Genomic DNA, 14,040 nt, shown 5'->3' with positions numbered 1-14,040 from the left:
TGTCATCACCCGGCCGCGCTACTTTCAGATCGTCACAGAAACCCACCAGTTGCTCGCAAAACACGTCTTTCTCGCGTTTCAACGACAAAACTCACAAACAACGGCAGACGAGCATATCATCACATCTGTCAATGCCACGTGCGCGTGCTGGTCAACAACCATCGTCAACAAGACAATTTACAGCTTCAGGTCCGTCGGTCATCGCCGTTACAGTCATGCAACATAAAGTCGTCCACCTCTCTCCCTTCTGGTGGTGAATGGCCCGCACAAAACGACTATTTCAGCAAACTCGGAGATTATTTTGACCGTCCGGAATGGTGGAATGAAGGCGCCCAAGCAATTGGTGATTTCTTCAACCAAGACAACCCACCTGATAACTTACCAGATCAGCGACTGGAAGACCTCCTGGAGTCCTTCGAACCTTACGTAGCGACTGAAGGCCCTGTCACGCGCATCGAAAAGGACAACATCGACAAAGGACTGCCTAGCGAGATTGTGAGTCCGTTACCGTCTCGCCGCGTGCAAGAGTTGAATGTCCATAATACAAGCGCCGACCAGGATGAGCAGAGCAGTCCTGTTGAACCGCAAACCCAGAAGCAAGTCGTGTCCCTGGTGTCTCCGCCACAGCAAGAAACTGCGCCAGGACCCGATGACATTGCCGACGATACGGACAGCTCTCTTTTTGGATCGCGGTCTTCATCTCCCAATGCCGGACATGCTGAAACGGAGATCATAGAGTCGAGCAATAATCTTCCATTCCAAAAAGAGATTCTCATTGATGTTACCTTACAAAGACCCAGCGAACCCGCATCTACCAACATCAACAATGCCAAACTGAATTTGCCGTCATTCAGAGCTGCTTCCAACGAAAGACCACTGTCAGAGCCAGGCGCTACCATTGCTGATGATGCTATTGCCGCATCTTTGCCTTCACTCACGGGCACAACCACCATCACCAGACAAACAAGCATTCAGCCAGACTCAAGTACTCATGCCCCTTCCGCTTCCTTTAGCGATACAGTATTGCCCAGTGTCTCTACTGGAAAGAACGCTTCTTCTCCTTCCGCTCTATTACAAGATGTTGACGAGCGTTTGAGGACGCCTCAACTCCCGAACGAATTAAACGAGAGCATTGTTCTCCCACAAGACGGCGAACCTGTATTTTCAAGAGCTGTTGGAACTTCGATCGAACCCGAAGACCCTGTTCAAGGAAGCCCTCTCGACGAGGATATCGAAGATGTGAAAATCACTGGTGCAGTCTCTCATGTCGACCCCACAGGTATTCAAGCCATCAAAGACGAGTTTTCTGAGCAGTATGGCCTTGAAACTGGTCAAGACTCGAGCTTCATCTCTCAAGACGACGATGTCACCGTCGTACACGATCCATCTTCAGCAGCCACATCATTCTTCCCACCGAACCCTTACTCCACCGGTCCCGTGGAATACGACTATGGTGGCCTGCCACTGATCGAGGAAAGAGCTGCCTCCGTGGTGCCAGACCCAATTCCAGACCCTGTCGTACAGGACACATTCCCAGATCATGTTGTGCAAGATGCATCTCTAGACGAAGGTACCCAGCCATCAGATTCATCGCCTCATGGACTATCCGACGAGAAGGATCAAGCGTTTGTTCAAGACACAATAGAGACTTCGACGGCACCTGATCCTGTGCTATCCCGCGGCGAGCTCCCAACCTCATTCACGGACCAGTCATTGCTTCGTGAACAATCTGACGCAATTCAAGATGATCTCCAAGGTACGATCGAGGCTTCGACAATACCTGATATCCAGTCTGTTATTGATAGTCTGGACTTACCACTCCCAACCCCAACCCTGGAAATGTCAAGCGCTCTTAATATCCGTGCTGACACACCACCAGCACCGCCTACATCGCCATTGACCCCGCCACCAGAATACCTCGCCGCAAGACTGACCGATGAGCAAGATGCCGTCAGTGGGGCTGCCGAAGAGGAGAGCGAGGATGTTGAATCGAAGGTGGGATCATCGATTCCTAAAAAGACCTTCCTCAAGCTGGGCAAGGTAACACCCAACAAGGCTACGACTACTGGCAACTCCTGGAGCGGAAAGGTCTTTGGAGTGGCCAGAGAAGCCGACGATGAGTTCGCTCATGACGTGATGCAAGACCAGGATGAGGACGAAATTGAGGCCGAAATTGCTTCTGAAGACATCATCGAACGAAAGCGCAAGCAAGATCAATCTCATGCAGACGAGCCACCAAGAAAGAAGTATCTGTCAGAAATACCAGAGGACGACGAGCAATCTGCAATCGAGACCATTGAGCCGAGTACCGTTGCAAAGGGCACCACCAACAAAGGCAAGTCGAAGATGTCAGTGCACAAGACACAGGCACCAGTCACGAGACGTGACTCGACCGATGAACTCGCTCTGGATCTGCCTGATCAACCTGCGGACCCTCCCGCATTGACTCCTTTTGCTTTGAACAGAGGTAAAAAGGTCCTGCCGTTGGCAAAGACCATGCCTAAGAAGTCAACACCCAGCCGTCCAGGTGCTAAAAAGGCGGCTGCGACAGCCAATTCATCAGCCCCTGTCAGCGAGACAACTGCTCGTCCGAAGATTTCCAAACAAGGCGGCGTCTCGAAAGAGTTGGCTGCGTTGTTCGACTCTTCGCCCCCTCGTAAAGCCGGCGAAAAAGCAAAAGCAGATATTGGATCACGCCTGCGTAGCCAGCCCAACACTGCTGTACCCGTAGTTCCCAAACCAACCGCAGTTGCCGCAGCCAAGCAGATTTCAGACACCAGCACAACAGGCGCCTCCGCAGGCCCTAAGCGAGTTAGACTACATGGCTCCAACCCACTCGGCGGCCAAGAAATCAGCAACTTGGGCCCCTTCGCAGAGACGAGGACCAGAACACGAAACTCTACAGCTGCGTCTACTCCCGAAGCCACTCCTGGACCTTCTACAAAAACGGCACCCAAGCGTGTCAAAAACGCAATCAGCAAGCACGATCTTGAGAACGTGGGAGCTGTTATGGAGTCAAGGACCAGATCGACAAACACTTCAGTCGAACCTACTCCTAAACCTGCTGCCAAAGCTACTCCATCAAAGCGTGTCAGAAAGGCCCCGGTCCAGCCTTCTGCCAAAGCTGCTGTCGAACCTGCCGCTAAAGCCAATCCATTCCTCCTGACGAAGAAGCCGACGGGCGCCTCTAACGCACCTAGAAAAAGGGCACCTGCGAAGAAAAAGGCAGTCGAGCCGGAACAGGGAGAAGAAGTCCCTCTCGCAAGATCGGGAAAGCAGAGCAAGAGAAAGCGACCCAACGAGGGCAAAGATACTGAAGAGGGAGCTACGAGACAAAGCAAGAGGATTGCTGGAGCAAAGACTCAGGAGGAGTGAGCACGATGTTGCGAAGATGGATCTGCAACTTGTTTCGGAGGTTGCTATTGAGATGTCGGAGGTAAATAGGAAGATGGAGGTTCTTGCTTGGTTCGCAGAGCTGGAAGGAAAGTGCCATTGGCTTGTTGCTGCTTGCTTGTTTAGGTTGAGATAGCTAGACAAGGCGATTGTATCCACATAGCTCTCTCCTCCAAATACGAATGCGAGCAATTTCACGATCAAACAACATTCTCCTACTAAGCCCACTCCCCAACAATACACATGAGCATAGCCCCTAAGAAAACACATACCATCATGAATGTCAACCGCCTGTTACTCTTCGTTTGAAGTTCAAAGAGAAAGTCCCTCGCCAACAATTCCACCAATCCATTGTAAACCAAAATACCAGCACTGATGGCGTCGAACACTCCGACGATAAGTAACTACATCACGTCAGCATCGTAATACCCAACCCCACATTGCAATCAAGAGAAGACTCACAGATTCATAACTCCCACTGTTATAAGTAGTCCTCAGACCCAAACCCACAGCCATGGATATCGGAGTAGTGACTCCATAACCTGCAATACACAACCAAGGCAGCCAATTGCGATACTTGACAGGAAATGGAATCATAGACATCCTGGCTCCGATGCCCAGTCCTTCGAATCCTTGATGGAACATCAGCACTATATACAATGTCGACCATTCGCTGCCCGCAACGCCGAAATTGAGTCCGATGAAGATGGAATGCCATATAATTCCAAACTCCAAGATCAAGAATGCAGCAAATTGTTGGGCGAAAGCCACTTTTTCCGCTTTTTCCGTGTCTAGTGCTTTTTCCTCGTCTGTTTTGTGTATAACGTCCCTTGACGCGGGAGTATTGGAGGGAGCAGAGCCAGTAATTATGCCTTCGACATTAGTGTGCAGATCCAATCCATATCTATCAGCGACGTATTTCTGCGCCACCACATCGACGACGAAAATGCACATGCAGGAAGCGAGCATGATGGCCGGCGTCCAGGAATACATTGCCCAGTTTCCTGTCATGCCTACACAGCTGTTTGGACCGATGTTTTGGTATGCCGGATCCAATCTGCCGTTTTTTTTTTCCATCAGTACTGCCATCTTTTTGTTTTCTTTCCTATATGTTACAAATACAACTTACAAATGTATAAATGCGGTACTCACGATGACTCCAGAGCCAAAGTATCTAGCGAACAAGTAGACCACGGTGGGGATCCGTAGACGAGGAAACTGTTTGCCAATATATGGGAATGCGGTGCCGAGGGTGGAAACGACGAGCATGACGAAGACGGCGGAAATACGAGCGGGGAGGTGACCATTGTATTCGTTTTTGCCCAATTGCAGATAGCAGATTATGTCTCTGGGGGAGGCGGTGGTGAGGTCGATATTGGTGGGGTTGAAGGTGGCCATGGTGTTCGTAGTCACGACCGAGAGACCGAAACCAAAGTGAGTGGTGAGATGCAAACGGTGGAAAGAGACTGTTGGTTCAATTCAATGGCAGTGTCGTGTTCGAAAGCCAAGTCGTGGTTGTTATGTTGGTTTTACCGATATTCACGGTTGAAAAGCCAGCACCTTGATGAAGACTTACCGGGTACGACGGATCTATTATAGTAGACAAGCGGGAGGTTCAGGAATGAATCGTCGTTGCCAAAGAATTGCCAATTGCTTGTATGCCAATGTTGTTTACTAAACCGAGGGCTTGGTGAAAGCTTAAACGTAAAGTTGACGCGTGGTATGCATTTTTTCTCCAAAAATCACCTTGATGGTCGGAGATCCATGATGCAAGACAGGAACTGATTCGATATATTGTATTCGCTTAGCGAGTAGAGGATCATGACTTCTAAGCCTTCTCTTCCTCCTCCCCTGCAAACTCTACCAGTGCCGTGCCAGCCTTGCACAGATCTCCAGCCTTGTGCACGACCTTTGCAATCACACCATCATGCGGCGCTCTAATGACCGTCTCCATCTTCATACTCTCAATGACCACAAGTGCCTGGTTCTTAATGACCTTTGAACCTTCCTCAACTTCAACACGAAGCACCTTGCAAGGCATGGGTGCCAAGACACTGTTCGCGACATCTTTCATGCCCAGAGCTTTCTCGGCCCATTTCGGAACAGCGAGTTGTAGACGGTATTGACGTCCTTGTTGGAAGAGAATGAGGTTGTTTGTTTCTGGATCTCGGATGACTCTGGTTTCGAGACGGGTGTGAGGGTAGAATGATTGGAGGATGTTGGTGGTGCTGTTGAGTTTGCTGGTGACTTGTAGCGGTTGTTGGCCTCCGATAGAGACGGAGAATGTGTGTGGACCAAGGTGCTGGACGTGTGCAGTGATGGATGAGGCACTGCTGCTTTGACCGTCTGCCGGGATCTCGACGAGATCAAAAGTCCTTGATCCGGACAGTCCAGTGTTGAAGCCAATGGTCTGAGAAGACAAGACTGATTCGCTGCCAGTCAGTCCTTGCTCAGCGATGTACAGGCCAAGAGCTGCTTGCGACCAGGCTTCGTCTGGGATGTCGACCTTGCGGAATAGCTCATCCTTGTTCTTCTCGATGTATCCAGTCTCCACTTCGCCAGCCACGAACTTAGGGCTGACACACATACGCTTGACGAACTCGATGTTGGTGATGGGTCCAGCGATCTCGTATTCTTCCAGGGCGGTCTTCATCTTTTGTAGTGCTGCGTGTCGATCCGGGCCTTGAATGATGAGCTTCGCAATCATTGGGTCATAGTGTGATGTGACTTCGTCTCCGACAGCAAATCCAGCGTCAATCCGTACAGTGTCGGTGATTTCGGGAGTTCTCAAATGTAATAGCTTGCCCGAATCTGGCACAAAGTTCCTGTTTGCGTTAGCAATCTAGCATTGTCATGATCAAGTGTGAAGACTTACATGTCAGGGTTCTCGGCATAGATGCGAGCCTCGATAGCATGTCCACGAGCCTTGATCCTCTCATGCACTTCTTCCTGTGTCAGGGGCAACTTGCCTCCTTCTGCAACCAGAATTTGCCAGTGCACCAAGTCTTCGCCAGTCACCATCTCCGTGACAGGATGTTCGACTTGTAATCTAGTGTTCATCTCCATGAAAAAGAACTCGCCAGAGTCGTTGTCGAAGATGAACTCGACAGTACCGGCACCTTCGTAGGCAACCGCAAGGGCAGCAGATCGAGCTTTGGCCCAAAGGTCTTGTCGTAGTGCTTCGTCGAGATGAGGTGCTGGTGACTCCTCCAAAATCTTCTGATGTCTTCTTTGGATACTACAATCTCTCTCGCCCAGTGCGACACAGTTTCCGTGTTTGTCTGCGAAGACTTGGACTTCGATATGGCGAGGTGTAGTGATGTATTTTTCGACCAACATGACATCGTCACTAAATGAGCTCATGGCTTCAGATTTGGCGGATGCTAGTTGATCCAAGAAGTCGTCAGGAGACCTAGAGATGCGCATGCCCTTACCACCTCCACCCTTGACAGCCTTGAGCAAGACAGGATAGCCGATCTGAGCTGCTTGATGTTTGAGAAAGTCGGGGTCTTGGTTCGAGCCATGATAGCCAGGGATACAAGGAACACCAGCCGAGGTCATGATATCCTTGGAGCGACTCTTGTCACCCATGGCCTCGATGGCTTTCCAAGGAGGTCCAATGAATTTGAGTCCTGCTTCGGTGCACTTCTTGGCAAATGCCGCATTCTCACTGAGAAACCCATAGCCAGGATGAATAGCTTGACAGCCATGTTCGCGTGCTGTTTGGATGATTCGGTCGCCGTTCAGATACTGGCTTGAGTCGCTGAGGTTTATAGCAAAGGGAGAGCTCAAGGCATGTTGACTGTATGCATCCGGATCTGTGTAAAGTGTTGTTGTTCTGATACCGTACTGCGCAGCAGTTTTGCCGACTCTAAGAGCAATCTCTCCTCTATTGGCAATGAGAATAGATTGTAATGGCTGTCTTTCAGATCCCTGGCTTGTTGTTGTGCTGGTTAGTCGTTTAGTCACTGCAGGAACGAGATTTCGAGTGCCTCTGGTATGACGGAACATGTTGATTGGATGCGCGGCACGCTTCATGAATTGTCGCAATGGTACTTAGCAGTCGACGATATGTATACTGATGGTCATCCACACCGAGGGTAGCCACAGGGCGCGTCGTGGGGGCATGCGGGGTACCTGCCTCATAGGGAATTGCCGGAGGCACAGGCATGTGACCATCGAACCTCTCCTTGGCTGCACCTCCTACCATCACTCATGGTGCCTTTCGAACGGCCAAATCCATGTCTTCACTTGGGTTGGAAGATTGATATTCTCGCCAGGTTGCTGGCATTGAGGAGAAATCGCGAAGCAGCCGCGCTCCAGCCACGTCATCATCCCGCGGTATTCCCGTCTTGTTGCCTCCTTGAACGCGACGACCATCCTTCTCAACACCACGAAATACTGAGCGGCAACATCCTGACGCATTATCACATCTCCTGCTCGTCCAATGTAGAGATTGGCACAAACTTCGTGCTCTGGTGAAGACTCTTCATTGGGTCATCATCCAGGGTACGTCTTGGTTTCTTCCCAGCGCCTAGAGCTTGGTGTCTTGGTTTGGAACATTTTTTCTCTTGGTTGGAATATTCCTCCAGCATTGACACGCGATCATTGAGCACACGTGTTGGGCTGCTCTGACAGAACATCAATAACATCTTGATATTGGCAGCTTAAGGACAAGACTGCCAATGGTTTGACCCACAGAATGTAGGTAGGCGACGATGAGTTGTTTTTGCAAGACTATGTTGAGGACCATTGACCTTATTCTCCATATAAATGGTAAGTCTGTTCTACATAAACAACTGTCAATAACAACATCACCCGAACTGATCGAACTCCTCCCTAGCTTCGTGCAAGACATATCTCCATCATGCCGCCCGCTGTGACCGCCAAATACGACTGGATCCTCGCCATCACGACTATCGCCTTCGTGTTCAGCGCCTTCGGCAATGGAGCCAACGATGTCGCAAACTCGTACGCCACATCCGTCGCTGCTCAAACTTTGACTATGCCACAAGTTGGTGTTCTGGCAACCATAACGGAGTTCGTGGGAGCTGTCGGCCTAGGAGCTAGAGTCACTTCCACCATCAAGAACGGAATCATCTCGATTGATCGCTTTGAGGGCAATCCTGGAGCTCTCATGCTCGCCATGGGTTGCGCGGAAGTTGGAAGCGCTTCATGGCTAATGCTCGCCACTGGACTTGGTATGCCGGTGTCCACAACTCAGACCGTAGTTGGAGCCCTGATTGGTGTTGGATTCGCAAGCGGAAGTCCTGTCAAATGGGCTTGGGAGTCGGGCAGTGTATCTCAGGTCGCTGCCTCATGGGCTATTGCTCCTTTGATCGCAGCTGGCTTCTCTGCTATCATCTTCGGGTCGGTCAAGTACAGCGTTTTGGAACGCAAAGATTCCTTCAAATGGGCCATGCGACTGATCCCTTATTATCTGGCATTGACTGCTGCAATTCTGGCTCTCTTTATTGTCGTCGAGACTCCTACTGCACCTTCTCTGGAAGAATTTGGTGCTGGCAAGGCAGTCGGAATCATTCTCGGCGTTTTCTTCGGCGTCCTGGCCATTTCGTACATCTTTTTTATACCATACTTCAAGAGACGATTGGTTGTAAAGGACGCGCGTGTCAAGGTGTGGCATATTCCCCTCGGCCCTCTCCTTCTGAGGGACAATCCACCACTTTACTTCCCTGGCAACCCTGATGGCCAGTACATTGGAGAATATCAAGCCGAGGGGAAATCATTTAACGACTCACCGGAAGCTAGTCCAGATGTCAGAGGAAACAGTCCAGCATCGCTCATGGAGCAAAATTCAGAGAAAGTCGCACCTATTCTCGGAGACTCATCGTCAGTCGAAAAGGGCCCGCAACAACCTTCAGGGATGCGGAGGCGCCATATTGGTCCACATGAGCGCTTCTTGGAGCCAAACAAGGACCTATCCATCGCGCATCCTCAGCGCCTCTGGGGTTATGTCAAGTTTGTACTGCTCCAAGGTGTTACGCGCGATGTCATTACTCACGACACTGCTGCTATGCGTGCGATTCACGCACGTGCGAACAAATACGATCCAAGAGTGGAGCATCTCTGGACATATTGCCAGGTAGCTTCGGCCATGATGGTACGTATGCAAGGGTACAGATGTTATGAGCCAGTAGCCGCCGAAAGGTGTCTGCTGTCTTGTGGTATTGTGCCACTAGACACACATGAGAAACATGCTAATTGTGAGGTCAGATGTCGATTGCCCACGGAAGTAACGATGTGGCCAATGCGGTCGGTCCATGGGCTGCTGTGTACCAGACATACCAAGCAGGAGAGATCGCGACAACATCTCCGACACCAGTCTGGTTCTTAGTGGTCGCCGGTTTCCTCCTGGGTGCCGGTTTCTGGTTCTATGGTAAGTTGGCTTGTGTCAAGATTCAAGATAGTTTGGCTGACAATTTCAGGATATAAAATCATGAGAGCCATGGGAAACAAAATCACCCAAATGTCACCGAGTCGTGGATTTGCTGTTGAGTTGGGCGCAGCAGTGACGGTCTTGTTGGCTTCAAGACTAGGTCTGCCAGTGTCGACGACGCAATGTCTGACTGGAGCAGTCATGGGGGTAGCACTCATGAACTATGACTTAAAGGCTGTGAATTGGAAGCAGTTGTGCTTTATCTTCATGGGATGGGTCTTGACGCTCCCAGCTGCAGGATTGATTGGAGGACTCTTGTGCTTGATGGCGTTGAACACTCCTCATTTCTAGAAGACGTCAAAAGCGATGCATAGGCCGATTGGAGCGACGGACACCTCGTCAGGAAGTAGCGTGATGCGAGGAAAATAAGAGTCTTCTCTGATGGTCCTAGATTCGGGACCGCTGTGCTTTCAAACATAAAGGAACAATACTGTCGAGTCCTCGTATGCAGAGTGAGCGGAACCGATCAGCTCATCACATGTCGCTTTTGGTGGGGCGGCTGCCTGCAGCAGTTCATTGAGGTGAAGATTGGTTGACAAATCGTCGAGGCTACTTGTATACCAGGAGGCGGAAGTTCAACTCTGAGAAGGACAAGTCTCGTATAATGCAGCAGAAGCCTCAAGGACCATGATCCTTGAGGGTTCACGGCTCAAGATTGATGGAAGGAGCAAAAGCAGGGTTCAACCTCGGCCGAAAGTGTTGGATGGCTTGAGAAAAGTGTGGGGAATGTTTACAAGAGAACGGAAATCAATGGCGGTATTGACAGTCGGTCGCGAGCTGCCTATTGCAGACGAGTGCAGGTGGTAGAGAGTAGAGCACTGCATCGCGTATATCAACCTGCATAGACAATCGATAGAGCAGGTACCGAAGCAGCTAAGCTGTGGCTGACTGTCTGAACGAGGGACGCCGTCTCCAACTCTTTCTCTCTCTCCCTGTTTCCTGCTTCCCCAAAACAGCTGTGCCATCACCGACCGCGACATCCTACACAACATCGCCATCATTCGAGTCGCCTAATCTCAATCGCTCCAACACCACTGCGCGACCACAGCCATGTCCGGAGGCTATGATAACGACTACGACTCGGACTGCGACTACTACGACTATGACGATGATTACATCTACGCCGATGCAGGAGCCTTCGACCTAGCCGTATGTCTTCGAAGATGCACTGGAAAGACCAAAGCTCTAACGTTTCTCAGGACGAACTCGCGTCTGGAGCAATAGCCGAAGCTCCCGCCTTGTACTACCGCGATGACGAACTCGAAGAATACGACAACTACAATTTCTGGTCAGAGATCGAGTACGGTAACAAAGAAATCTTCGACCAAGAATCCGCCCATATCAACCCAACCGACAAGAAAAAGAAGTCAAAGGCTGCAGAGATCAAGGACACAATCAAGAAGATACGCTTGCGCGGCATTCAAGATTACCCGACCGTCTTATGGAAATCCTCACAAGAAGCCTTCAGTCTGAGTCAACCTTGCCCCGTCTACGACAAGCCACAACAACCGACCTCGCTCCTCCCAAATTGGCGACAGCTCCTCAAAGACCGACCTGCTGTATTCACCACATCATACATGGCCATCCACACTACCAAGGACAAGCAAGAAGACGCTGAATGGGAGGACATGTCAGAAGACAATCATGACGACGAGGAAGGTGACGAAGATGACGACGAAGACGACGACGATGAAGCCGACGAAGAAGCCACGGCCTTGCAAGACATTGATCCAGAGATGCTCAAGTCTGCTCTTGCGGCGAGACTGTCGGCTTCTGGAATGGCAGGCAAGGACCAGTCGGCCATGATGGAAGCCATGCTGCAGATGCTGGCTGGAGGCGACGGTGCTGCTAACGACGACCTCCTTGAGAGTCTCACATCCAACATGCTGAATCAAGTCACCAAAGAGGGCGGCGACTCGTCTATGGGGCAATGGCTGGCTGGACAAGGTGTATCGCTTGAAGAAGATGCTGAGACTGGTGACGAAGAGCAGGAGAGCAACTCATCCATGACAGCTGGCGCATCCAAGGACTCCTCACCAAAGGACAGCGTAGCAGCTGAACAACCAGCTGCCCCCAAGCTCTCGGACCCATCGATCGAGGTACTACTCGAACCACAGTCTACAGGAAAGAAGCGAAAACATCCTCTATCCGAAGTTGTCAATCAGGACCAAACACCAGATACGTCTACTCTCGAGTCGGAGCCCGAGCCAATCCGCAAGCGAATCAAGCAAGAACCCTCTAAACCTTTGACTGTGTCTGCTCAGCCCAAGTCTTCGGCGCGCAAGCCATCAGTACCACAAACGAGAGGAAAGATGGCAGATGACAAGGCTACGGCCAAACCCAAGCCTACCGTCGCAAGCAAAGCTAAGCCCGAGACTACAAAAGCAACCAATCCCAAAACCCAAACAACCCAGGCAAAAGAGAAGGCACCACTTATCAAAGAACCCACAAAGCCAGCAACGCGAAAGCGCAAAGCTACAGAAGAACCTATTCCGGAAGAGAAGCCCAAGAGACAGTTGCGCAATTTTGCTGCACCCACCGCGAGCAGCCAGAGTAAAACGTCCGAGACCAAGGCTTCAGAACCAAAGACTACGAGAAGTGGCAGGGCCAGAAAGTAGACGGTGTTCATGTTTTGGTGATTTTCTCATTATTCAGGCTGGCTAAGAGTTTCAGGCGGTCCAAACCAATCATCATCAAGTTTCAGCATGGTGGCACTTTCTCGGGGTTTGGGTAGCACATTGTTCCGATCGTTCATTTTCTGTATGCTATCAGTTTGACCTGCGAGATGATCTCTAGATCGACCATCATGGTGTGCGACAATGGTCCAATCAGAAACGCGCTTGCCAAGTTTCTGGCTGTCAACAAAGAAAAAGCAGGGTCCTCAGTCAGCCTCTGACGAACAACGGCCTCGCTAAACAACAACGTATGCATGTGTGCATGCGCGCGACTAAGGACCGATAGATAAATGCCTTGTCGACCGCAGGATTCGTAAATCTTTTCAAAGGCAAGTCTCGACAACAAACTCCCTCGCACCTGCTGTCAAACACTTTCTTCGTGTGACTTTGGACAACTCGACATCAAGGTTGAAAGCACAAGATTCAAGGAAGGTGATACCCAACGTGACATTCCTTTGTGTTGGTCACACGTGCCAATAGAGCTACATCTTTACCCCTTGCTTGCTTCCATCAAACTTTCTTCTTTTTCAGTACCAACATTACTTCTTCAACAAACGTCTGGAATTCTTACCTTTCCATCATCACTCTGCGAAAATAGGATTCCGCAATCGAGAGAACGACGTTTGGAAAGCCTAATATCAGGACGTCAAAGCCTACTATCGCGACTACAAGGAAGAAAGATCAATATCTCGATTTCGCCGTCGGACAACTGTTCTGAGTATGTTCCAATCACTGAAGGACCGCTCCTCGTTTGGAGGCTACATACGATTCGCTCTCCGCATCTTGCAATTCATCCTCGCCATCACTGTCATTGGGCTCTATGGCTACGATCTGGATAATGCACGAAAGGCGCGTGTTGCTGCCGACCCCAAATGGACCTTTGCAGTCGTTGTGGGCGCACTGTCCGCCCTCTCGGTCTTCATCTACCTTTTCAAATTTTCATTACGCTTCTTCTGGGACGCTATCATGCTGTAAGTCTTTCTCCCCACTCCTCTTCTCGGACAGCCACTGACGTCCGAGCAGTATCCTCTGGGCAATAGTATTCGGCATTTTTGGAAAGCTTTTCATCAACTTCCATCCCACTCCTAGACAGGGTGGTCAAATCAGAATGAAGAACGCAGTCTGGATCGACTTGGCGAACATGATCCTCTGGTTCATCACCTTCGTCTGGAACCTGATACTGCACTTCACCCGCATGGACAAAATGACCCTGCACACCGGAAGAGCAACAGTCTAGAATGCTGAACAGATGAGATACAGGTCTTCCGACTTGTACGTCAAGTATCCCGTAATACTTCCACGTGATGCGGAAGATGAATTGGGTCGTTCTCGTGCGAAAACCCTGAGAGGTGTGGAACCTTTGTCGGAGGATGACTGTTGGAACAACAGGATGGATGCACCGCCGCGGAGGGTGTATGCGCCTCCACCGGGACCGCCGCCGACTGAGGAGCTTCCGCAAATTGGTTGACGCGTGCTGAGACCATACGAGCTTATGAGCAACCGGGAACCATTCAT

General features: G+C 50.5%; 5 protein-coding genes across 5 annotated transcripts; 3 read left to right on the top strand and 2 right to left on the bottom strand.

Moving 5' to 3' along the window:
* Positions 1–3,457: 3,457 nt before the first annotated feature.
* M438DRAFT_294032 (ZIP zinc/iron transport family) lies at positions 3,458–4,791 on the bottom strand (the record flags this gene model as incomplete). Its single annotated transcript, XM_029901833.1, has 3 exons — positions 3,458–3,797; positions 3,856–4,450; positions 4,523–4,791. The coding sequence occupies 3 exons, from the start codon at positions 4,789–4,791 to the stop codon at positions 3,612–3,614; spliced, it is 1,050 nt and encodes a 349-aa protein (XP_029762130.1). The 3' UTR covers positions 3,458–3,611.
* Positions 4,792–5,000: 209 nt separating this feature from the next.
* On the bottom strand, positions 5,001–7,655 carry M438DRAFT_316036 (3-methylcrotonyl-CoA carboxylase subunit alpha). The gene is made up of 2 exons (XM_029902677.1): positions 6,269–7,655; positions 5,001–6,218 (listed from the first exon to the last, which is right to left on the bottom strand). Exons 1-2 carry the CDS (start codon positions 7,429–7,431, stop codon positions 5,222–5,224), a joined length of 2,160 nt encoding a protein of 719 aa, XP_029762129.1. The 5' UTR covers positions 7,432–7,655; the 3' UTR covers positions 5,001–5,221.
* Positions 7,656–7,782: 127 nt separating this feature from the next.
* M438DRAFT_294028 (phosphate transporter) lies at positions 7,783–10,589 on the top strand. The gene is made up of 4 exons (XM_029901832.1): positions 7,783–8,169; positions 8,237–9,514; positions 9,628–9,790; positions 9,840–10,589. The coding sequence occupies exons 1-4, from the start codon at positions 8,167–8,169 to the stop codon at positions 10,139–10,141; spliced, it is 1,746 nt and encodes a 581-aa protein (XP_029762128.1). The 5' UTR covers positions 7,783–8,166; the 3' UTR covers positions 10,142–10,589.
* A 311-nt stretch (positions 10,590–10,900) lies between these two features.
* M438DRAFT_270127 (uncharacterized protein) lies at positions 10,901–12,468 on the top strand (the record flags this gene model as incomplete). The annotated part of the gene is made up of 2 exons (XM_029900363.1): positions 10,901–10,999; positions 11,050–12,468. The coding sequence occupies 2 exons, from the start codon at positions 10,901–10,903 to the stop codon at positions 12,466–12,468; spliced, it is 1,518 nt and encodes a 505-aa protein (XP_029762127.1).
* Positions 12,469–13,245: 777 nt separating this feature from the next.
* Positions 13,246–13,762, top strand: M438DRAFT_333877 (uncharacterized protein; the record flags this gene model as incomplete). Its single annotated transcript, XM_029903656.1, has 2 exons — positions 13,246–13,496; positions 13,549–13,762. 2 exons carry the CDS (start codon positions 13,246–13,248, stop codon positions 13,760–13,762), a joined length of 465 nt encoding a protein of 154 aa, XP_029762126.1.
* Positions 13,763–14,040: the final 278 nt, after the last annotated feature.

Source organism: Aureobasidium pullulans (genome assembly GCF_000721785.1).
Source record: "Aureobasidium pullulans EXF-150 unplaced genomic scaffold scaffold_6, whole genome shotgun sequence".
Classification (NCBI taxonomy): Eukaryota; Fungi; Ascomycota; class Dothideomycetes; order Dothideales; family Saccotheciaceae; genus Aureobasidium; species Aureobasidium pullulans.
Note: the sequence above shows the minus strand (reverse complement) of the source record. Positions and strands in the feature narration are given on the sequence as shown.